The 26,155-nt window shown below is 43.3% G+C and overlaps 1 protein-coding gene across 2 annotated transcripts in view; it reads right to left on the bottom strand.

Annotated features, from left to right (window-relative positions):
* LOC126284071 (calcium/calmodulin-dependent protein kinase kinase 1) overlaps positions 1–26,155 on the bottom strand; it is a 1,500,861-nt gene that overhangs the window by 444,622 nt on the left and 1,030,084 nt on the right. Inside the window, exon 1 of one of the 2 annotated variants that reach the window (XM_049982701.1) lies at positions 3,574–3,786. The exons of the other annotated variant lie outside the window; for it this stretch is intronic. Coding sequence (XP_049838658.1) covers positions 3,574–3,623 — 50 coding nt within the window. The 5' untranslated portion in view covers positions 3,624–3,786. Of the gene's footprint in view, positions 1–3,573; positions 3,787–26,155 lie in introns of those variants that run through there. 2 annotated transcript variants of the gene reach the window in all.

The raw sequence follows: 26,155 nt of genomic DNA, 5'->3' as shown, positions 1-26,155 counted from the left end.
ACTTACAATGATACCCCATTTTCGTATAAAATGTTTTAAAACAGCGTTTCATACATAACACGGCACAACTCTGTTCCCACCAATAACGTGCCTATTTGCTTCCCCACTTTCTTTGATTTTGAAGAATAAACATAACATACACTGGAGACAAGTCTTTTGCTTGTAAGTGGTACATGTTACAGGAAACTTATGTGTGTAATTCAGCGTACAGGTCCGTTTGGGTTATTTGGAGCCGTTGGAAAAATTTGTAATGAAATCAGATATTATCATTTACTTGGTCTGAAAGGAACGCTGTAACCAAAATGAACTCAATACTCTTAGTAGGAGCAAATGAAAGTACCGTTTCCGCCATTGTTTTACAGTTCTGTGCCTGAAAACATAGTATGGCCGTCCCTTTTGAAAGACACCTGTGTCGCCCGAATTATCTTCACTATCTATCTGTCAAAAATATTCAGATATGGGCAATTTCTTCAAAAAAAAAAAAAAATGCCAAATGTGTGTGAAATCTTATGGGACTAAACTGCTAAGGTCATCAGTCCCTAAGCTCACACACTACTTAACCTAAATTACCCTAAGGACAGGCACACACACCCATGCCCGAGGGAGGACTCGAACCTCCGCCGCGACCAGCAGCACAGTTGATGACTGCAGCGCCTTAGACCGCTCGGCTAAACCCATGCGGCGGCAATTTGGTCATCAGATAAAACACGGCGGGCCATTTCTCTTCCACAGAATACCAATAATGAGTTCTATCTGCATACGAAAACAATACGCAAAACGAACGAAATATAGTGGAAACAAGACTCACATTCACGCCATCTATTCTCGCAACTAACAAATAACAGTATAAATATCGTACATCGACAGCCAGAGATATGAAGACAAAGTGCAGCGCTTTATAATCAACAAAATACGCTGGCCGGAACAATCTACGGGCTTGTCGCTGAGGGAGGTAATGGTTTGTAGAGTGGATAGACGTCATTTAAACCCCTTAAAAGTTGTACACGTTGTGCAGCATCAAAACTGTGTGTGTCGGTGACGCGCAGAAGGGTAAGTGTACCCTGAGTTCTAACAGCGATGCTGCTGAAAGCAATTAATGACGCAGAGTCCTGCAATGGGAACTATGGGACGTTTGTGTGGGGAACGGCGAAGACGGCTCAACTTTGAACAAAAGGTTCTTTGTCAACTTTACGTAGAACTTACTTCCCCGCTGCAGCCGTGGCGTAGGTATTATAAGGCGCAAAGACCGAGCCAACTTCTCTCAGCCCCAGTTCTCGCCAAGATTCCGGATTACTGCCAAGAAAGCACGAAGCCGCCAACTGCAGCAACGGCTGCCATTTATATACGCGACAAGTCACAACAGTAACCAATGGATTTGAGCAAGCACTATAGCCTCACCACGCTGGCACAGTAATAACTGCAGACTTTTCAAAAGGTTTTAACCCAACACATAAGTGACATGAATACCTGGAGTGCCCAGGCAGAGTGTTCATAGTATTCATTACTTGCCCGATCGAAGTAATTGCAATATGAAGCTTATCACAGATAAATCAGTTGCCAGCAGCTTGGGCAAAGTGAAACTGGTTATCAAAATATTTCATGTACCTTAAGGTAGGCAACCCACCTGACACCATTCACACCTGTGGCAGGTAATGTAACTTGAGTTGCCTATCTTAAAGTTTATGAAATATTTTGTGCGCCACTTTCGTTTTCCCCACATTGTACAAGGAAAGTGTATCCCTTAAAATTTCCAGTAATATAATGTTACATCTTGACTAAATATCAGCCCCATATAAAGACTGACATATTCATAATGCAGTGAGCTGCAAAGTAATGTACTAAATGAAACGTAAAGCCCTGTTATCTTTTAAATACCGGATTAAAGAATCATAACCAGTCTCATTTATTTTGCTGTTATTTCACATTGTCAAATAGGGTGAGAAGCGATGTTAGAATGTATGGATTAAAAATCCCAGTTCCAAATGTGAAAAACATCTTTATTGGTTCAAATGGCTCTGAGCACAATGGGACTCAACTGCCGTGGTCATCAGTCCCCTAGAACTTAGAACTACTTAAACCTAACTAACCTAAGGACATCACACACATCCATGCCCGAGGCAGGACTCGAACCTGCGACCGTAGTAGTCGCACGGTTCCGGACTGCGCGCCTAGAACCGCGAGACCACCGTGGCCGGCATCTTTATTGATAACTAGTTTCAGTTCCCTGACGAGCAATCTTCAGAACAACATAAAATTATTATTTTGTTCCGTGCGTATCATCCAACAAGCATTACATATCCCACAATCTGTTGAGCAGAATCGCTCTTATTAAAATGAAGACTTGCATGGACATGTGCATACAGAAGTAAAAGGTTGTCATTGGTTACAAACATTTTTTTTTTTTTTTGCAAATGTTTGCCACTTATCATATACAGTTCCAGTACTCATATGCCCACAGTCCTGTGTTAACAGAAAAAGAATAACAGCAGTAACAGTTTCATAGTCTATATGTGGGTACAGACAAGACGTGTCACTCTCAACGCTTGCTGTATGTACTTCATCAGTTGTGCACTAATACGCCACGATAAATAGTCCAATAGTAGTGTGAGATGACTCATTATTTCCACGTACAGGTAGCACACAACGTTCGTGGTAAAAGACGGAAAAACGACTGTTCACTAAACTGAAAGTGTCAAAACGGTTCGCCGGACTAAATGTTCATCTTTCAGCAGATACCTGTGCACGTGGCTCACAGGTCAATAAGGTACTAAATCTGATTTGATTTAAAATCAGTGACTCATCATTTTCGTTCAAAAAAACTTTCCTTGTCACATTCACTTATATTATTACACTGCCTATGTTTTGATGATTACATTGCGTCCTCCAGTGCACGTGCATTTATGATATTATTCTCGCTCTCTTTCTGTTCAATTCATACAATCCCTCAATCTCCGTATCTCTCTTGCATTCAGCTAATCTTCTCCCTACTTCACCCATCCTCGCCCTCCAGAACTCCCCCCTCTCATTTTCCACCTTACACTCGTTCAGTCACTCACTCCACCTGAATTTATTTTTCATTCGGTCAATTCCCCTCTGTACTGCATTCGCTCAGTCTTTTCCTCCTTCTCTATGACTGTGTTACACTAGCCCATTCTCTCTCTCTCTCTCTCTCTCTCTCTCTCTCTCTCTCTCTCTCTCTCTCTCTCTCTCTCGCTATCTCTCTTTCTGTCTCTCTCTGTCTTTGCTTCACACAGTCTCCCACTCACCCGCCCACCCTCGCATCCACGCAACCACAAACCCACCCCACCCACCCACCCACCCACGCACAAATACACACATATACTCACACATACACAGAATATTACACTCTCTCCAATGTTCTTACACTCGCTAAGTCTCTCTTTCTCTCTTACAGTCATTCAGTCTCTCCCTCACTCTTACATTAATTCAGTTTACGTTTCTGAAACACTGAGTCTCCACTATGAGACAAAAGTTTAAGGTGATAATCACAATGACACTGTCACACTGATAATGTGACGCACTGCTCTGCCCTGGAGGACTGCGTAAGCTCACCCTGCAACGCCGATCAGCTCTAGGTGGCGGTAGTAGACGAGCCGGTGCATAGCGAAGCCGTGTGCTCTGCCTGCTCACTGCACTGACACGCGACTCGCGTGGACTGGACGCCTCCTCGCTTAGCCACGTCGCTTTACTCTATGACCGTATAACGTCCAAGGCCCGGCGTGCTGCGTGCTGTGCGCCGTGGGCTGCTGCCCGCTGACAAAACAGAACAGCACGGCTCCGCGTGGCGACCTTGCGACCTCGGTGGCGATAACACGCGTGCCTCAGCCGGACTACAGCATCCTCGTCTGCCTGCACTGGCGTTTGGGCGCGTCCGCCAAGTCTCGTCGCCTGCGTTACCGTTGCTGTTCAGCTAATGAGCCGAAGACGAGGTTTGATGCAGCTACCATCCCCGCTGTAACTCGCTGCCCTGTTCGTTCCAGCTTAACTGCTGCATCCCACATTGTCGATAATGTGCCTTATCTGTATCACTAAACAACTACTACAGCTTTTTCCGGATACCTGTTGCAGACTGCCTTTTTAAGGGCTTCCAGCAGAAACAAACATTTGATTTTAAATAATTAGTTACTGAATTTGAAAATTTGAAGTTATAATAAAAATACACAAATTAACCATTTAATGCATAGTGAAGCTGATCAGCTACAGACTTCATTTCTTCGATGTATCCTATACTGAGCCACATTTTGTACAAATTCGTAGCCGACCGGACTGGCCGTGCGGTTCTGGGCGCTACAGTCTGGAACCGAGCAACCGCTACGGTCACAGGTTCGAATTCTGCCTCGAGCATGGATGTGTGTGATATCCTTAGGTTAGTTAGGTTTAATTAGTTCCAAGTTCTAGGCGACTGATGACCTCAGAAGTTATGTCACATAGTGCTCAGAGCCATTTGGACCATTTTGAACAAATTCGTAATGTAGTTAAGTGTATACATTCTAATGCAGCTGCTAAGCTGATAGTAGTACTTCTTAGCAATCGTAAATGGCAGGATGAACTGAACCAGTTCGACAATCACCTGTGTGGATGTACTGTCGCGCGTGTGTTTTGGCAGAAGATATTGACTTTTTTGGTGTTTGTGCACTGATTTGTGGGTTTGAAAATTACTTCTTTATTTTGAAAACTTAAGTAGATATGGTGTAGAGAGTTAATTCGAGTGTCTTTACGATAGATTTGAAACTAGGTCTGTTTTTGTGTTTGTAGCGATTGTCAAGAAAAATGTTTTGTAAATTTCATTAAAAAAATTCAGTTTACTTTCGTAATGTAGTCACTATAAATTAAACGCGGGAATTTTTACAGCTTGAAATTAAGAAAAATCATGCATTTAAGGATTAAGAGGTCTAATCTTATGTTAAAAGTTTAAGACACTATGTCGAGTATTACAATTACAAACAGAATAAATGTCTAGAAGCAGCATAACCCATGATGTGCTAATTAACCAGGGTATAGTACCCAACTTTGAGAATCAGAGCAGTCACGGATTTTCAACAAGCTTCAGACATAATTTCGAATTTTTTCGGAACTTCTCTTGTCTCACATACCCTCTCCTCTTAAAAGACAACTTAAGGAAAGGAAATCTTACCGCTTACCACATTTGGGCCATTCGTGCAGTAAAACATCAGCATTAGGGGTGAAGTTTAGCTTGTTACTTATTTACTATAGCACGGAATATAGCTTCAACATGAAACAATTGTAGGACACACAGTTCAGCAGACATGACGTTGCAGATATTGAGACTCGTGAAATGTTAACTTTAATTAATCCAATATTGCTTTATACATGAGAGTTCTCTTCTTGAAAGAACTGGCGGTGGGCAGCGGGATTGCTCCTATGCTCCCGTGTAGGCCTACCCCTGTAGTTTTTTTCTTTCACCATACCTGTTGAGATAATTTTCAACAAAGCATCACGTCGTAACACGTGCCCACACAGCCAGTCTCTCCGTTTCATTTTTTTTGTTATTGTTATAAATTAGGGGCAATGCGACGGGAGTGCTCTGTTCGAGAAGTCAGTATGAATTTGAAAACTGAATAAATCACTGAATAATGTAGATAGAGAGGTACAAATTGACATCCATGATTGGAATGACATGGGGTTTTATTAGAACCAAAAAATACAAGAGTTCAAAAAAGGACCGACAGATGCTGATCAGAATAGCAATAACTAGCATAACAAAGTAAGACAAAGCAAAGCTCACGTTCTTTACAGGAAATGCTCAATATGTCCACCATCATTCCTCAACAATAGCTATATTCGAGGAATAATGTTGTGAACAGTACTGTAAAGCATGTCCGGAGTTATGGTGAGGCATTGGCGTCGGATGTTGTCTTTCAGCATCGCTAGAGATGTCAGTCGATCACGATACACTAGCGACTTCAGGTAACGCCAAAGCCAATAATCGCACGGACTGAGGCCTGTGGACCTGGGAGGCCAGCATGACGAAAGTGGCGGCTGAGCACACGATCATCACCAAACGAGGCGCTCAAGAGATCTTTCACGCGTCAAGTATGTGGGGTGGAGCGCCATTCTGCGTAAACGTCGTACGTTCCAGCAGGTGTTTATCATCCAGGCTGGGGATGATGCGATTCTGTGACATATCGGCGTACCTCTCACCCGTCACGGTAGCAGTTACGAAAACAGAATCAAGCATTTCCTCGAAAAAAAAAAGGCCCGATAACGGTAGATGTGGTAAATCTAACCCATACCGTGACTTTCTCGTCATGCAATGGAGTTTCCACGACAGTTCTAGGATTTTCGATAGCCCACACTCTGCAGTTGTTGGCGTTGACAGACCCTCGGAGCGTGAAATGAGCTTCGTCGGCCCACAACACGTTACTCAATCAATCGTCATCTTCTGTCATCTTTTGAAGCGCCCACCGCGACATTAAATCACCTGGCAACAGTTCATGATGCCGATGGATTTTGTACGGGTAGCATCGGAGGGTACGCCTAAGTGCCAACCAAACAGTACTGTATGGAATGCCGGTGCAACATGCGACTGCACGAGCGCTGACTTCCCCATCCATAGACGAACCCGCTATAGTCTCCATTTCTTCCTGAACTGTCTCAGCAGCATTGCGCCTTGTGCTCGGTCGGCCACTTCGGGGTCTATCGTATAAACAACCCGTGGCTTCGAACTTCGAAATCATTCTCGCCACAGCTGAATTTGTAAACGGACCTTTACCCGTTCGAATCCCCAATTCTATGGCGATAGGATCGTAACGCTTAAATAGCACATTCCACATTCTGATAATACATCTTCACTAAAAGCGCCTTTTCAGTTCTCTCTTATTACAGCTCTTTTTATACACGATTGTCATGCGCAGTCACTGACGTTTTGCTGTCAAGCGCGATCTGTCAGACATTTTGTGAACTTCGTTATTTTTTAGTTCTTATAAAACCCCTTGTCTTTCCAAGCATGTGTGTCAATTTTCACCTCTCTATCTACATTATTCCATGGTTTATTAATTTTTTAAACGTATACTGACTTTTTGATCCCCAGTTACATACTACAAGAATTCGCAGTACTAATAGTTGCTTGCCAAGTACGACATATGCACAGTCAGCGTGTCTTAAAAAAAAAAAAAAAGCAGTTATAAAGTGAATACGCTGAACTTTAATGAAGTAGGCCTGTGAGCAGCTGTCCTCACAACTTGCGTATCAAAATAAAATGTTTATGCAGAGCAACGACACCCTATAACGTGAATTCCACCTCTCAAAGAGCGTAATTTCTAATAATTAGCAATAAGACTGTTCGGTGTTAGGGAAGCCTAATGTGTTACAGACGATAACAAGTACCGGACTCACTGTATATGTAAATTTAGTTCCCCAACCACGATAATACCAGAACCCCGGGGACAGCACATAACACTTTTGAAGGCAAATTAAGTCAACGCCGCTCCATCAAAGGTATCTGGACGCCCTTTGTAAAGCGCCATTTTCAGCTAGATGCCAGGAGAGGTGGACCCGCTAGTATAGGTGGTGGAGGGTATTGTGTTGGCAGTTCAGAAGCAATAACTCCATGAAGGGGGAATTCCAACATGAACTAGTCATAGGATATCCCTCAGGTACATTTGAATCCATTTAGGGCTGCCCAGGTCGACTGTTAATGATGTGAAGCAGAAACTCTAAATAACAGTCAAGGCTAAACTGAGACCAGGCAAATCTCCTGTATTGGCGTAGAGGGACCATCGAGCATGGCGGAGGGTGGTTGTAAATAATAGCATTAAATCAGTGGAAGGAATCGATCGTGAGTTCGAAAGTACTACTAGCCGTCCAGCTAGCACGATAAGTGTGCGTATGGAATTAAAAAAAAGGGTTGTAATAGTCGAGCATTCATCATAAGCAACACATTTCTGTTGTAAAGCTACGCGACGCATTAGATGATGTAGTGATCTGCGATCCAGATGTCAGCGTCCAACATCGCTACAACACTCTCTGGTTTCGTCTCTTCAGAAAGGATGGTACACCATTCCTCCACAGACATTCGGACACCTCACTGAAAGTCACCCCATCTTAGTGTTGTAGCCATCATAGAGGCTAGTGACCACTAATATGTGTCTGGATGATTTTAGTCAGGTAGCGTATATTCAAGCAGCGCTGTCGCAGTCACTTCAATTTAAATACCTACTCTGAGCAATAGAATTAACAACAATAACGCAACACGACTCATTCACTCACGCATTCGCATAAGCACATTTAGTCGCATTAAAACACACACGCAAGTACCCCTCCACACACACACAGACACACACACACACACACACACACACACACACACACACACACACAGAAGTTAATTACAAGAATCATTTAGCCAGTCCCTCTTCGGACTTTTCCCCAGGTGTGTCAGAGAAAGCCTTCCCTATATGGGTGCCACCGGGGAAATTAAATAGCCAGGGTGGACCAAATCCAGCAGCATCAGCGGCGTCTGTACTCCAGAGGAGCGGCCAACCAAAAGCGTCTGGCTGAACACGATAGGGACGGCCTCGAAAATGCGACCGCCAATCCGTTCTGAAGCCGGTATGGCAATTAAGCTTCTTACCTTCGAGTCATGATGTGAGACATAGAGGTAAAATATTCCGGAGTTAAATTAGCCCCACATTCGGATCTCCGGGTCGGAGCTGCTTTAGTATCACAAAACCGTAAGTACACAAAACGAGAGAAGCGATGCTTCCAAATAGGCGAACACAATTGTCGTTCGCTAGTGGGAAACGACAGCTTGACAGAAACAGAAGAGAAATTAGAAAAAAATTAACTGGAGCACTGTTCGTTCCAATGACGTACATCGTGAATGTGAAAACTGCCTTCGACTGAATTCAGGAAATCTCTTCTGTCAAAGTGGAACGAAATGGAAAACTAAATGGAGTCGGGTTTTTAGTAAAAAGAAACTGTAGCAGACAAGGTAGCAGTATAAGAAGGAAATTCAAGCAGAATTGCACGATTCATCTTCAAAATGTCAGGAAAGTGTAAAATGTAACTAGTTCCAGCAGTTACACTACTTCAAGTCACTTGGATGAGGAGGAAGAATCCTTTGTATGAGTGACTGAAAGAAGCTTGTGGAAAAGGTAGATATTGCTTTTATTAATTTATAACTGGTGGCTTTAATGCCAAAGCTGGAAAGAACAAGGGAGGTGGTTCAGTTATTGGCAAACATGGAACAGATGAAAGAAATGACAGCGGCGAGAGACTGGTCCAAGTTGCAAAATGCATGAAAATACCTAGCGAGAGACTGGTTCAATTTGCAAACTGCATGAAAACACCTATTATGAGTACATTCTTCAAGAAGCATCCTAATCGCAAATTGACTTGAGGGGCCCTAACTTTGGAGTGAAAAATGGAATAGGCTTCATTCTTACCAACAGATATCAAAACGTTAAAGATGTCTCTGTGCTGAACAGCTTCACTACAAACAATAATCATCGATTAATAAGAGCAAGATTTGAACTGAATACAACGGATGAAAGACTGAAACCAAATGAAGGAAAATGAAAAATTTTAAATTTCACAAATCTCTAAGAAGGCAAAGAGGAATTTCAAGAAAGAATTCAGAGAAATGTAGAAGAATTTGAAGCATAAACAGTAACGATAGATACTAATCACAGTAACTGAAGAAATGGTGTGTTGTGAAAATCTCAAAACCAACCAAAGGAGCTGACAAATAGAACGAGAATATTGTTGGCCAAGAGAAGAAAAACGAAACTACATAGAGACTTCGGTGTGGCAGGATATGCAGAACTATGCAAGGCCTTCAGAAAGAGCTTGAAAGTCGACATCAAGAAGTATGACGAAGATACCCTAAAGTCCTGCCTTGAAAATATATCTAGTTTATAGGTAGCCAAGCGGAAGCTCAAGTCTTGAAAGAGCAACTAATAGCATTAGACACAGACTAAGGCCGAATTACAGATAAGGAAGAAATAATAGAATACATCAAGAATTTTTATAGTAAACAGTACAGTAAAATCAGTTACGTTATGTTACCCTAGACGAATTGGATGCCTTAGTTTCCCAAATCCCAGAAATACGCCCCTCGAAAGTCGATATCTTAAAGGCTGGTGATTGACGAAACTGTAAAGCATTTAGCTAAAATATTTTAAAACAGTTTACACAGCGGAAAAGTACCAAGAGATAGGAATAAAACCAAAATAATACAAATATATAACAAAATTAGCACTAAATTTATAATGAACTACCGGCCTATCAGCCTCCTGCCCATTACTGCACAAAGTTTTCATTAGAATTTTGACTACCAGACTGAGAACTATACTTGCCCTGGACCGAACCATTAAGCAAGCTGGGTTCAAGAAACTCAGATGGTTCAAATGGCTCGAAGCACTATGGGACTTGACATCTGAGTTCATCAGTCCCCTTAGAACTACTTAAACCTAACTAACTTAAGGACATCACACACATCCACGCCCGAGGCAGGATTCGAACCTGGGACCGTAGCAGCAGTGCGCTTCCAGATTGAAGCTCGGCCACAACGTCCGGCCAATCTGGGTTCCGCGCAGAGTTTAGTACAACTGATGATATCCTCAATCTACGGCTGTTAGAGGCCGTAATAGCGGATGGAACAGAGCGGGCGTATATTGCAGTTTTATTCAATATATACAAAACCTCCACAGCGTTTGTGAGTATAATTGAAGAAAACAATGAAATACTGACCTAAAAGTACGTAAAACGATGCGGCTGTATATCTCCAAAACTATTTTCAGCAGTCCTCGAAAAAGCAATGTCTAAATTATCTTTGTAAACAATGGGAATCCAAATTATGGAAAAGAGATTAAATAACCTGAGGTTTGCTGATGATATTGTACTGTGCATATAGTACATAACAACTTCCAACAGTGATTAATAAACTTGCGTCAGTCTGATCTGAAGTTGGCCTTAAAATGAACTGTGATAAAACCAAGATCGTTATGAACGAATGGACACGGGAAGTACACAGCATCAAAGGGTCGCAGAATGTGTGTATCTGGGCCAACCGTTAAACATTAAAGTAGATCTAAAACCAGAAACATGTTGACGAGTTAAATTAGACTAGACTCCTCGGTTTTGAAGTCCAAGTTGTTAACCGAGTTGGAGTAATAGTTTTTGACAGCTGCGTACTGTCAGTAATACCGTAAGGCTGTGAGACGTGGGTGTTAAAAGAGTTCAGTTAGAAAACTAATAGTAGTCCAAAGAGGAATAGAAAGATCAATACTGGGCTACACAAGACAGAGAGAAAGAAATTGATCTCAGACAGACAGCAAAGGTCAGACGTACAATGGAATGAGTGATTACCTTGAAATGGCAATGGGTTGGTCATGTCACTCGAAGAAAAGATGGCAGTTGGACAAAACAAGTACCAGACTGAAGCTCAGTACACCAAAAAAAGACCAAGGGGACAGACACTTAAGAAAGACAGCCAGATTGAACTGGCAATGGGAAACTCAAGATCGGCAGAAATGAAACAGGGGTCCTATATTGCACGCCGACTCAAAGAGGCCACATCACATATGGCAGATCATGATAATGATAACGATAATGACGGTGAAGTAAAAAACAGTGAATGGAAGCCACAGTAAAAACCCTCAGCTTCTTCTACCCAAACTATTACTCAGATGAATGCAGCAAAAAACTTGAACAACACTATAAGTTGTACAAAGGAATTTAATTGTCATCTATGACTTGTACCGGTTCTAAATTTTAAATTGATTGACCAGTAACTGTTAGAGCGTGCTGTAAAGTAATGCGTCTGAATCTTTTACGTGAAAAACTTTACAGCTTTTTGCATGAAACTCACGTTTTTAACATGTGAAATGCCTGGGATAGCGGGACAGAGCGGATTAAGTTGTGGAAAGGGGTCAAAATAAGTTCCTGTCAGCTGCACTCAACGTACAAACTTTATTTATCAACACAAAATATTACAACAAGGATGCAAAACACTGATAGCTTTAATCGACCTCCTTTGGTTAACTTTAGATGAGCTGACGGTCACATTGAAAATCCAAGACACAAGGCTTAAGCAAAATTGAAATACAAAGTTCTTTTGGAGGTTTCACCCAAGAATATTTTCTAAATCTTTAATCTAATCGTCTGAAGGCTTTAGCAGTTTAAGTTTAACGGAACTAGGCTGGAGGTCGTATATTAAGCAATAAGAGGAGTTTAAATCAAAAGGCAGAAGGCCTTATCTTACAACCTCTCCAGTAAAATTCGGCTGAAGGTTCCATATAAAAGAGTAGCAATGTCACGCCTTAAGGGCAAGAGAAGAATATTAATTTAAGAGATACTGATATAGGGCAGAAAGCCACACATCAATGAAATAACTAAAATCCAAACAGGGAAGTTACTACATAGCACACAAGGAACGGCGCTCAATAGTTTCCAAGAGTCAGTCTGGGGTTGTAACGCTAACGCCCATTTAGGTAATTACTATGGAGGCAACCCAACCGACAGACAGTCGACCGACCAGTCAACAAAATCAGTTCCACTCCACGCAAAAAAAAAAAAAAAAACTTAATTTCAATACACGACAACGACAACAACACATCAGCTGTCGGACTACACGTCGCGCTGGACAGCAAGAACACGGTGAGGAAAATACCCTGTCTAAAATTACGTTAACAACCAGGGCAGGTAACTGGAACGTCAACGGCCACAAGGCAGAAGATAACGCTGGTGAATTTCCATAACAGGGAATAAATTAAATTTCACAGGAAGACGGCTGGAATCTTAGCCCACTGAAATACACACACGTTGTTGCTCGCGGGAATGTGCCAAAGGCAACAACTAGGATCAAACGAAGAAATGTAAACAGTCGAGGCTCGATAGTAAGTTAAGTGACGACTCATCTTTCATGTCCAAGATCGGTGGACGACAAACTCTGTAGCACTTGCAAGCAGCGCTTCACTCTCCAACCGCGCGTGCACGCCGCCAGCAGCTCCAACCCCACTCTGCGCGACGGGAGGCTTGCTTGCTGCTCCACGCCAACCGACCGACTGGACTACTGGTCAATCCGTGACTGCAGCTCCGTCGCTAGTGCACTGCTGGTGCGTCGCCCACTCACTCACTACCCGACACACGACGACCCAGAAATCCTATCAGTCGCTCCAGAGATTGTACGACAGTGCGCTTATCGATACATGCTGCTGCTCCCACTCACTGCAAGTAAGACAGGAACATAGTGACACCAGTAAATGGAATAAAAACACGAGGCGGCGCTACCTTAATAGGAGATGACAATTAACGGGATGAACACGAGCCGTGCACGGCTTAACTTTCAACGTCTTTATTCTTTATGTCTACGTATTTATTCCTCGAAATAGTCACTCTGGCGATGACCACATTTCTCCAAACGAGAGACCAGTTTATTGATACCGTCTCTATAGAATGTTTGATTTGTAGATGAAACCGCAACCACATCTCTGCTCGCATTTCTTTATCACTATCAAAGTGAAGTTCTCAAAGCTGTTCTCTCAATTTTGGAAACAGGTGAAAATCGAATGGGGCCAAGCGAGGACTATCTGGAGGGTAGAGGGTGACAGCTGACAGTGAAGCTAAGGCGTCGTACTGTTGCACATGTCGCAGCGCACGTGTGTGGTCTTGCAGCGTCTTGCTAAAGGAAGGGTGCTCCGTGTGTGGACGAACTCTTCGAATTCGAAACTTGATTACAGCATGCTGTTTCTCACACAACATCACAGTTACGTTACGTGTCGCCCTGTCTAGCGGCAGAGAGCTGCAAACGCAGACATGAAGAATAAAGATGTAGAATGTTAATAACGTTTATTTTATGTAAAAAGCTATAGAAATTTTCACTAAAAAATTAGATGCATAACTTTTCAGCACGTTCTCGTATTTATTTGAAGGGGAAAGTTACCGTACTCGAAAATGAATAAAAGTTTCTTCTAACTGAAGTCACATGTGTTATTTTAGCACCTATAATTAAAACGAGTTTTCAGTTTCACATTTCAGGTCGAATCCCCGATGAAGCGTGACGAATGCAGTGCATTTGTGTAGTGTTTTGTATTGAGGTTCAGGTCGCGCACCCAGTAGCGTGGTTCGGTCAACTGTATATCCGTCTCCATCTGGCTGTGTGCTCTCCCCACTCCGGTGAGCAATGTTACATCCCCACTGCAGTAGCTGCCCCACCGCATTACATCACGGCTAATAACGAGCGCGACCACATCGCCTTTGTCATCATGTCAGTATTTCATGCTCGATTCTCTCTGGCACGCAGGGCATAAACAACGACTTTTCGAAACGTCGATACTGTTTGACCACAACGTCTGTCGGCACGTCTTCCTCTGTAGATGTGGCGGTCGATGGGATGCATGTCGTGCATTTCTGGGAGGACAGGGGCGGCAGCCGTGACGATTCTTGCATGGGGGACCTCTGAGCGAGAACAAGCAAGTACGGGCTGTATATGGGCCACGACGTAAGGAAACGTGTGCGTCACGAGTAGGGCTACAGAAGTCGTTGTTCCATGACTTGGTGTGGATCCCAAACCTTTGAGTAGTACTCAAGAATGAGTCGCACTAGAGTCCTATAAGCGGTTTCCTTCACAGATGAACCACACATTCATACAATTCTCCCAATAAATCGAAGTCGACAACTCGCCTTCCCTCCTACTACCCTTACATGTTCGTTCCTGTCATATCGCTTTGCTACATAACACACAGATATATAATCGAGGTAAGTGTGTAAAGCAGGACACTGCTAATTCTGTATTCGAATATTACGGAATTGTTTTTCAGATTCATCTGCATCAACTTACATTTATCTACATTTAGAGCTGGCTGCCATTCATCACACCAACTAGAAATTATGTCTAAGTCATTTAGTGTCTTCCCACAGTCGCTCAACAACAACGACAACTTGGTGTTCACTACAGCATCATTAACAAACAACTGCAGAGTGCTGCTCGCCCGGTCATTTATGTATACAGAGAATAATACGATATCTTTGTCTCTAACGAACACTCGACATCGAATGTACTGAACTCTGTTATCTAAGAAGTCTTCGAGCCTCTCATCTACTGCAGTTGTGACAGTACGTCATATGTCTCGGAAGGTATTTGATATGCCAACACCTCCCTTAAGGGGCTGCAGCGGGGCGCCATGTCAAAATCATTAGGGGCATTTAGGAATATAGAATATGCCTGTCGCCCTTTATTCTTAGTGTGCAGGATCTCTAGTGACTAAAGAGTAAGGCTTTTCTAAAACCGTGCTGGTTCGTGGACGCAAGCTTTTCCTCTCAAGGGAATTTACCATATTTCAACTGAGAATACGTTCCATTCTGCAGCAAACCGAAGTTAAGGATGCTTGTCTGTAATTTTGCGGGTCCGTCCTTTTACCCTTCTTGTATACAGAAGTCACCTGCGCGTTTTTCCAATCGTATGGCACTTTGCACCGGTCGAGAGATTCGCAATAAATGAAACCTAGATAAGGGGCCAATGGCGTAGAGCACGCTTTGTAAAACCGAATTAGGATTTCATGCTTACCTGGCGCCTCATTTGTTTTCAACTCTTTCAGTTGTCTCTCTACACCAGGTATCCTTATTACGATGCTCTCCATACGGGTGTCTGTGCGACGGTCAACGACGATATGTTTGTACGATTCTCCTACGTGAACGACACCTTACATGCTATATTTAAAACTTCGGGTTTCTTTTTGCATTTTTGAAGACATCAACTCACCACACCCAGTCTCAAAGCTACGCTCACGACCGTTACAGCACGTACTTAAAGCAAACCTGATTTGCATCCTCATAGTGAAGCTACAGGCACCACCCTCATGCGACTGTCGCGAAATCTGAATAGCCATCATCTTTCACATGTAGTTACACGCCAACTAACTTTTGTTTGAGTCATGCAACTCCATTTTTGGTGATGCGATGTTTTTCCTTCACTATATAAGTGAGATGCTAACAAATGCTTATTTCCTAACCTCAATGATTTATTAAGTTTGGTAACTATAGTCACTGGCATGAGATAATGATCGCCAATCCCTGTCTTTGTACTGACACTGAGCATGGTAGCACAGTGGTTTGCACACTGGGCTGGCATTAGGGAGGATAACGTGCGTCTTCCCATCCAGATTTAGGTTTTCCCTGATTTCCCGAGGTTGCTTAATAAAATTTCCGGGAAAGTTCCTTTGAAACAAAGCTGATTTCCTTCTCTGTCCTTCTCTACTCCGAGTTTGTGTTCCGTCTGTAATGACCTAGTTGCGGACGGGTCGTTAAACAATAATCTCTTCCTCAAATGTTCAAATGTCTGTGAAATCTTATGGGACTTAACTGGTAAGGTCATCAGTTCCTAAGCTTACACACTACTTAACCTAAATTATCCTAAGGACAAACACACACACCCATGCCCGATGGAGGACTCGAACCTCCGCCGAGACCAGTCTGACTGCAGCGCCTAGACCGCTCGGCTAATCCCGCGTAGCAATATCTGCTCCTCCCCCAATGTACTGATGCCGTCAGTAAGTTGAGGCATGTTTGAAGTTACAGTGTCTAGAACATTCGATTGCATGCTGGCTGTAGAACTAGTTGCTCTACATAGTTTTCGGAAAACATTTTCAAAAGCACTTCACAAGACTTTCTGTCTGCACCCTCTGCATCCCTGCAATGAATCCATAGATGGCCCACTCTATACTCGGAAGGATAAAGTCGCTAATACTGCATGATTTGAGTAGTTCATAGACTTTCATTGAATGACTCTAAAACTGTCACAGCGGAATCCCGAGGCTGTTGGAAACTTCCATTTAACTTCATTTCACCTCGACCTGTGTAACACAACAAGATCACTGTCGCTCTCAATTTCAACCTCAACAGAGACAAAATTTTTGCCAGTGGCCATGGACACTCCCCTCCTAAGACGTGTAACCAGTCTTTCGACATACGTTCAATGACACACTATCTGCTTCGGCTTTCAGTCATCTCTCAGTTTTGATAACAGGGAGGGCAGTAAATTCTGGATCTTTGTTACTAATATTTCGATACTTTAATTTAAGATTTTGACAGTCTAAATGGCTTTTCTCTTTTATGTGACCACTCTTCTTATGCCAGGACATACTGAACACCTCGCGCTGTAACAGCAACAAATAGGGCAACTGTGTTCACAATATGATGACGGGTACATACAAAAAGAATGGCTATGTTAGGCAGTCCTGTCACGTGTCCACGCCTACCTACTCGACTACGCTGGTTTCATAATACCGACTGGTACACAGGGTGATTCGTCTGCCCCTACCGCTGGGTTTTATGCAACCAGCAACACCTTCAAATATTACGCACATGCTTTTCATATTCTCTCTGTTCTTATGTGCCAACTTTTAGACCGGTGATAAATAATGAACAAGACTTTTCTGTTGGAAACTTCATGCAGTTAAAGTTTGTACTGGGATACATTAGCATTGGAGTTTTCATGTTGTCCAGAAAAAAAAAACGCTTTTGACGGTTTCTTGAATAATTCGAAAACTATGGCACGTAGCGAAAACGCATACCAGCACAAAATTTAACTACTAAATCTCCTACAAAAGTGTCCTGTCGGACAAACAGATTGCTTGTGCCAAGAGAAGGAATACGAACCTTTTGCACATGGTATTTGAAGGCATTTTGGGTTGCATAAAACCCAGTGGTAGGGGCAGCTGAATAATCTTGTACATACACTCCTGTCATGACAAAGAACAGCGGTGGAGAGTCACATGTTTCTGTGTACAGTAGGGATACGTTTTCTGAAATATTTGTAAATTACAAAAACGAAGTACTTTGACATTTAATCGTTTAAATGACACCAAAGTAAATTCCAACTATTGTGAATCATCAGCATTTTCTCTCACCGCATCGTCATACCTACCAACATGAGCTTCTACAAAAGACTTCTGTTACAAAAGTTTGTTATCTTGACTTAGTTAAATAATATTACACTATTATTTAACTAATCTGTTTGTTTTCTTGACTGAGTTAAATAATATTACACTATTATTTGTTGTTGTTGTGGTCTTCAGTCCTGAGACTGGTTGTTGATGTTCATCTTATACCCTCCTTTCAAGACACTGCCCATTCCGTTCAACTGCTCTTCCAAGTCCTTTGCTGCCTCTGACAGAATTACGATGTCATCGGTGAACCTCAAAGTTTTTATTTGTTCTCCATGGATTTTAATACCTACTTCGAATTTTTCTTTTCTTTCCTTCACTGTTTGCTCAAAATATACAGATTGAATAACATCGGGGAGAGACTACAACCCTGTCTCACTCCCTTCCCAACTGCTGCTTCCCTTTCATGTCCCTCGACTCTTATAACTGCCATCTGGTTTCTGTACAAATTGTAAATAGCCTTTCGCTCCCTGTATTTTACCCCTGCCACCTTCAGAATTTGATAGAGAGTATTCCTGTCAACATTGGCAAAAGTTTTCTCTAAGTACACAAATGCTAGAAACGTAGGTTTGCCCTTCCTTAATCTACTTCTAAGATCAGTCGTAGGGTCAGTATTGCCTCACGTGTTCCAACATTTCTACGAAATCCAAACTAATCTTCCACGAGGTCGGCTTCTACTAGTTTTTCCATTCGTCTGTAAAGAATTCGCGTTAGTATTTTGAAGCTGTGACTTACACCTGCTTTCTTTGGGATTGGAATTATTATATTGTTATATTATTATATTATATTATATTATATTATATTATATTATATTATATTATATTATATTATATTATATTATATTATATTATATTATATTATTTAACTAATCAAATTGGGGAGGGCAAATTAGAATGCTGAACACATGATTGACAGTTCTCCCTGATTACCAGCACGTATATATTACTGGACAACATTAAATCTTTGTACAGCGGTAAACACTGAAGTCCAGCTTTCAGCTAACAAACTCAGTTACATTTTCCTGAAGTCTTTTTTTTTATGATAATCTTAAAAATCAACCTTCATCCTTAAGGTACACATAGAGGATTGCTCAAAAATGGCTCTGAGCACTATGGGACGTAACATCTATCGTCATCAGTCCCTTAGAACTTAGAACTACTTAAACCTAACTAACCTAAGGACATCACACAACACCCAGTCATCACGAGGCAGAGAAAATCCTTGACCCCGCCGGGAATCGAACCCGGGAACCCGGGACCCGTAGGACCACGAGCTACGGACGATAGGATTGTCTCGGATAGAAATCAATGCACACTGAAAAAGGTGACGCAGTGGTTAGCATACTGGAGTCGCGTTCGGGAGGGAGATGGTTCAAACCCGCATACGACTGCTATGATTTAGGTTTTCCGTGACTTCCCTGAATCACTTGAGGCAAATGGTTCCTTTGAAATGGCACGGCCTTCCCTAATACGATGGGACCGATGACCTCGCTGTTTGTTCCCTTCCCAAAACCAACCAACCATATCAATGCGCGGCACATCCGCTATCCAAGCTACTCATTCCGCTATGCCCCAACATCCTCTCTCCACGACTCCACAGGTACTAATGGCTCATGCCACGACTCGACACGACTGTTACCTACTAGCTTTTCAGCGCTTTTCTCAATAACGCAAGCTCTGTAAAGAAGACAATTTCTTTCGCTCACGTGTTTAGTGTGCAAAGATATCTGAAGTGACCATATTTCGATTTTCAATATATTTTCAGTCAAAGATGCACCAGGAGCTGATGTCCCAAACTAACTCTGACGTCCAGGAATAGCAGCATCAGCCGCACATCTTTAATCTCTTTATTGTGGATCGATCTCAACTATTGTGTAGCTTTCTTTAGTACAATTGTATACAAGTCATGGCGATGGACGTAGCTGCACTAGAGATAGCAGCACAGTAGATGAAATCGATCTGCAACAAACAAATTAAATATTTACGAGCGATGCTGCCCTTCCTCTGATCTTGTATCTCATTAATACAGCCGAGGGACACGACGGAAACAAATCTAACTGTGGTATAATAGCATTTCATATGGTGTATAAACCTTTCAATGTGTCATGGGTTTCATTACATAACACTTACGCCACCTCACTCTGAAATTTTAGGAATGTACGGCGTCTGTTTTTCTACCTCTATGTCTAGATCTACATCTACATAAATAACCCGCAGTCCACCGTACGCCGGAATGGCCGTGCAGTTCTGGGCGCTAAAGTCTGGAACCGAGCGACCGCTACGGTCGCAGGTTGGAATCCTGCCTCGGGCATGGATGTGTGTGATGTCCTTAGGTTAGTTAGGTTTAAGTAGTTCTAAGTTCTAGGCAGCTGATGACCTCAGAAATTAAGTACCATAGTGGTCAGAGCCATTTGAACAATCGACCGAACGGCGCATGGTGGAGGGTAGCATGTACCACTGCTTGGCATTCATTTTCCATTTCCGCTCTCAAACAGAGCGCAGGAAAAATTCGTGTCTATACAGGGGGTTACAAAAAAGGTTCGGCCAAACATTCAGGAAACATTGCTCACACAGAAAGAAAGAAAGTATGTTATGTGGACATGTGTCCGGAAACGCTGACTTTCCATGTTAGACTTCATTTTATTACTTTTCTTCAAATCACGTTAATCATGGAGTGGAAACACACAGCAACAGAACGTACCAGCGTGGCTTCAAACACTTTGTTACTGGAAATGTTCAAAATGTCCTCCGTTTGCGAGGATACATGCATCCACCCTCCGTCGCATGTAATCCCTGATGCGCTGATGCAGCCCTGGAGTATGGCGTATTATATCACAGCCGTCCACAATACGAGCACGAAGAGTCTCTCCATTTGGTAACGGGGTTGCGTAGACAAGAGCTTTCAAATGCCACCATAAATGAAAGTCAAGAGGGTTGAGATCAGGAGAACGTGGAGGCCATGGAATTGGTCCGACTCTACCAATCCATCTCTCACCGAATCTGTTGTTGAGAAGCGTACGAACACTTCGACTGAAATGTGCAGGAGCTCCATCGTGCATGAACCACATGTTGTGTCGTTCTTGTAAAGGCACATGTTCTAGCAGCACAGGTAGAGTATCCCGTATGAAATCATGATAACGTGCTCCATTGAGCGTAGGTGGAAGAACATGGGGCCCAATTAAGGCATAACCAACAATGCCTGCCCAAACGCTCACAGAAAATCTGTGTTGATGATGTGATTGCACAATTGCGTACGGATTCTCGTCAGCCCACATATGTTGATTGTGAAAATTTACAATTTGATCACGTTGGAATGAAGCCTCATCCGTAAAGAGAACATTTGCACTGATATGAGAATTGGCACATTGTTGGATGAACCATTCGCAGGAGTGTACCCGTGGAGGCCAATCAGCTGCTGATAGTGCCTGCACACGCTCGCTGTCCATGGTACGGAAACAACTGGTTCTCCTGTAGCACTCTCCATACAGTGACGTGGTCAACGTTATCTTGTACAGCAGCAACTTCTCTGACGCTGACATTAGGGTTATCGTCAACTGCGCGAAGAATTGCCTCGTCCATTGCAGGTGTCCTCGTCGTTCTAGGTCTTCCCCAGTCGCGAGTCATAGGCTGGAATGTTCCGTGCTCCGTAAGACGCCGATCAATTGCTTCGAACGTCTTCCTGTCGGGACACCTTCGTTCTGGAAATCTGTCTCTATACAAACGTACTGCGCCACTGCTATAGCCCCGTGCTGATCCATACATCAAATGGGCATCTGCCAACTCCGCATTTGTAAACATTGCACTGACTGCAAAACCACGTTCGTGATGAACACTAACCTGTTGATGCTACGTACTGAAGTGCTTGACGCTAGTACTGAAGAGCAATGAGTCGCACGTCAACACAAGCACCGAAGTCAACATTACCTTCCTTCTATTGGGCCAACTGGCGGCGAATCGAGTAAGTACAGTACAAACTGACGAAACTAAAATGAGCTCTAACATGGAAATTAAGCGTTTCTGGACACATGACCACTTAACATTTTTTTTTTATTTGTGTGTCAGGAATGCTTCCTGAAAGTTTGGCCGTACCTTTTTGTAACACCCTGTATATCTCCGTAGGAGCCCTAATTTCTCATATCAGCGTAGTCCTTATGCGCGATGTAGATTCGCGGCAGAAGAATCGTTCGGTAGTCAGCTTCAAATGCCAGTTCTCTAAATTTTCTCAATATTGTAGTCTCTCCCCAGGGCTTCCCATTTAAGTAATTACCCAGTAGTTCAAACCTACTGGTAACAAATGTAGCAATTTGCCTGTTAATTGCTTCGATGTCGTCCTTCAGTCCGATCTGGTACGGATCCAGAACAATCGAGCAGTACTCAAGAACAGGTCGCACCTTTATGCGGTTTCCATTACAGCTGAACCACTCTTTTCTAAAATTCTCGCAATAAACAGAAGTCGACCTTCCGCAGTCCCTACAACAGTTCTCACATGCTCGTTCAATCTCATATCGCTTTGCAAAGCTACGCCCAGATATTTAATCGACTTGACTGTGTCAAGCAGGGCACTAGCAATACTGTATCCTAACAACAGGTTTGATCTTCCTATTCATCCGCATTAGCTTACACGTTTCCACATTTAGGGCTATTTGTCATTTATCACACCAACTTTAAATTTTGTCTAAGTTGTATAGCATCTTTCTATAGTCACTTAACTTCCACACCTTACCGTCAATCGCGGCATCATCAGCAAAGAATCGCAGATTATTGCCCACCCTGTCCGATAAATCATTTGTGTGTGTAAAGAACAACAGCGGTCCTGTTCAGATGGTTCAAATGGCTCTCTGCGCTATGGGACGTAACATCTGAAGTCATCAGTCATCTAGATCTTAGAACTACTTACACCTAACTAACCTAAGGACGGCACACACATCCATGCCCGAGGCAGGATTCGATCCTGCGACCTTAGCAGTCGCGCGGTTCCGGACTTGAGCGCCTAGAACCGCTCGACCAGCGGTCCTGTCAAACTTTCCTGGGACACTCCTGCTGATACCCTTGTCTCTCATGAAGTCGCCGTCGAGGACAACATACTGGCTCTATTAAGATGTCGTCGAGCCAGTCACATATCTCTTAGCCTATTCCATATGCTTGTACTTTCATTAACAGCCTGCAATGGGGCACCGTGCCAAATGCTTTCTGGGAATCTAGAAATATGGAATCTGCCTGTTGCCCTTCAACCATGGTTTGCAGTATATCATGTGAAAAAAGGGACAAGCTGAGCTTCGTATGAGCGATGATATCTAAAACCATGCTGATTCGTGAATATCTTATTCGAACTGAGAATATATTCAAGGATTCTGCAGCGAACAAAAGTTAGGGATATTGGTCTGTAATTTTGTGGGTCAGTTCTTTTACCCTTATTATCACAGTAAACGCACTTGTACGACAGAACAGACACCACACATAAATACACTACTAGCCATTGAAATTGCTACACCAAGAAGAAATGCTGATGATAAACGGGTATTCAATGGACAATTATATTATACTAGAACAGGAATGTGATTGCATTTTAACGCAGTTTACGTGCCTAGATCCTGAGAAAAAAGTACACAGAACAACCACCTCTGGCCGTGCTTGGGCACTGAGTGAAACAGAAATTGGATGGCGTGTACAGGTACAGCTGCCCATGCAGCTTCAACATGATACCACAGTTCATCAAGAGTAGTGACTGGCGTATTGTGACGAGCCAGTTGCTCGGCCACCATTGACCAGACGTTTTCAACTGGTGAGAGATCTGGAGAATGTGCTGGCCAGGGCAGCAGTGGAACATTTTCTATATCAAGAAAGGCTCGTACAGCAGCTGCAACCTGCGGTCATGCAATATCGTGCTGAAATGTAGGGTTTCACAGCGATCGAATGAAGGGTAGAGCCACGGGTCGTAATACATCTGAAATGTAACGTCCACTGTTCAAAGTGCCGTCAGTGCGAACAAGAGGTGACCGAGACGTGTAACCAATGGCACCACATACCATCACGCCGAGTGATTCGCCATTATTGCGGTGACGAATACACGCTTCCGATGTGCGTTCACCGCGATGTCTCCAAACACGGATGCGACCATCATGATGCTGTAGACAGAACCTGGATTCATCAGAAAAAAATGACGTTTTGCCATTCGTGCACCCAGGTTCGTCGTTGAGTACACCATCGCAGGCGCTCCAGTCTGTGGTGCAGCGTCAAGGTTAACCGCAGCCATGGTCTCAGAGCTGATAGTCCATTATGCTGCAAACGTCGTCGAACTGTTCGTGCAGATGGTTGTTGTCTTGCAAACGTCCCCATGTGTTGACTCACGGATCGAGTCGTGGCTGCACGATCCGTTACAGCCATGCGGATAAGACGCCTTTCATCTCGATTGCTAGTGATACGAGGCCGTTGGGATCCAGCACGGCGTTGCGTATTACCCTGCTGAACCCACCGATTCCATATTCTGCTAACAGTCATTGGATCTCGACCAACGCCAGCAGCAGTGTCACGATACGATAAACCGCACACGCGATAGACTAAAATCCGACCTCTATCAAAGTCAGAAACGGGATGGTACGCATTTCTCCTCGTTACACGAGGCATCACAACAACGTTTCACCAGGTATGAGAAATCGGTTGGAAACTTTCCACATGTCAGTACGTTTTAGGTGTCGCCACCGGCGCCAACGTTGTGTGAATGCTCTGGAAAGCTAATCATTTGCATATCTCAGCATCTTCTTCCTGTTGGTTAAATTTTGTGTCTGTAGCACGTCATCTTCGTGGTGTAGCAATTGTAATATTCGGTAGTGTATGATTTGATTAGCGTTGCTGGGCAATGGATGCACCATCTTCTGTGTGTATGTACTAATATGTCCGACTTCCTATGAGAATCTCAGAGAGCGAACATGGAGTACGTGAACAGGAACAGAATGTAGGTGGCAGTCGATAGCAATGTCAATTGACCCTGGGGAGCGACGAGGTAATACGCGCAGTCGCGGTGGCACTGCGTCCCGAATGGCACAATGGTTAAAGAACCTGCCTAGTAAGCAGGGAATACAGGGTTCGAATTCCGGTGCGCTGATTCCGCTTAAAGCCATGATGCATCTGACAGCAGTGATTACCTCCATTCTTCCCCTCTCCACCTTCAATTTACGTACCGCTGTGTCATGACAAGAGAGATGGACCGAAAACCGAATTGGACGAGAATGGTCGAGCTCATCGCAGTGGCGATGTAGCAGGTAATTTGCCAAGCAGCGGTTCTTGCGCTTCTCTTCTTCGAAAGTTTTGTCCGACGTACATGACTTTTATCTTATTACGCTCTCACCGGGCATCTTGGAAATAGTTCTCGGAAACGGTGTTAATATTCCACTCCAGGAGGTGGGTTAATTATTCCGCAATTAACGAAGTACGAAGTTGCGACTTGCAGCAGGTAGTGGCGGGAGGCCTCAGGGGCACCGAGGCTCCGTCGGGAAATCACGTGCGTGGGCGCAACCTGAGTTACTGCGGCAGTAACGGCGTCATTGTACCTCGCAGACAGCCGCGCCCTACCGGCAGAGTGGAAGAAGGAAAAAGGATTTGGTGCGTCGAGATAACCTCATTAGGTTCGCACAAATTGCAGGCAGAGTTGCGAGTTTGTCTGCTGCTGCTGATGCTGTTCGCTGGGAGGCAGTAAAAAACTTTTCGTACCGTGTTGTGAGCACTGATAATCCCTGAGAGCTTCTTGAGAGGGTGAAATTGGATTAAAATGACGAACTGGCATGAACAGCAGTTTTATTAGGGGGGAACACTTCTACATCTACGTTTCATATCGATCCAAAAAATTTTAAAACTCGCAATTGTTGCTGACAACCGCATCGCGCAAGCACGCAGTCGTATTATTGAACGTGAAAGAACACAGACTTCATTTCACTATCCTGTATGGATATTGGTTATTCACGTAACATTAAGCTCGATTTCTACAAACATATTCCATCATCATATCACAGTTAATAAAACTGTCAAGATCGCAATTGACTTTTATTTTAAAACAATGACCGGTTTCAATCTTTCTGCTGGCCATCTGCAGCCCTAACGCAACTTAACAGCGCAGCTGGTAGTGCACGGAAAAGTGGCGTTAAATCGTGGTCGTCTAAACGACTGCGATTTCACACAGATGTTCCGTAGTTGCGTAAAATCACTGTCAGTTGAACAACTGTGATTTCACGAAAT

This window comes from Schistocerca gregaria, chromosome 8 (assembly GCF_023897955.1).
Source record: "Schistocerca gregaria isolate iqSchGreg1 chromosome 8, iqSchGreg1.2, whole genome shotgun sequence".
In the NCBI taxonomy this organism is placed as follows: Eukaryota; Metazoa; Arthropoda; class Insecta; order Orthoptera; family Acrididae; genus Schistocerca; species Schistocerca gregaria.
The sequence above is the reverse complement of the archived record's forward strand: the minus strand, read 5'-3'. Positions and strand labels throughout refer to the sequence as shown.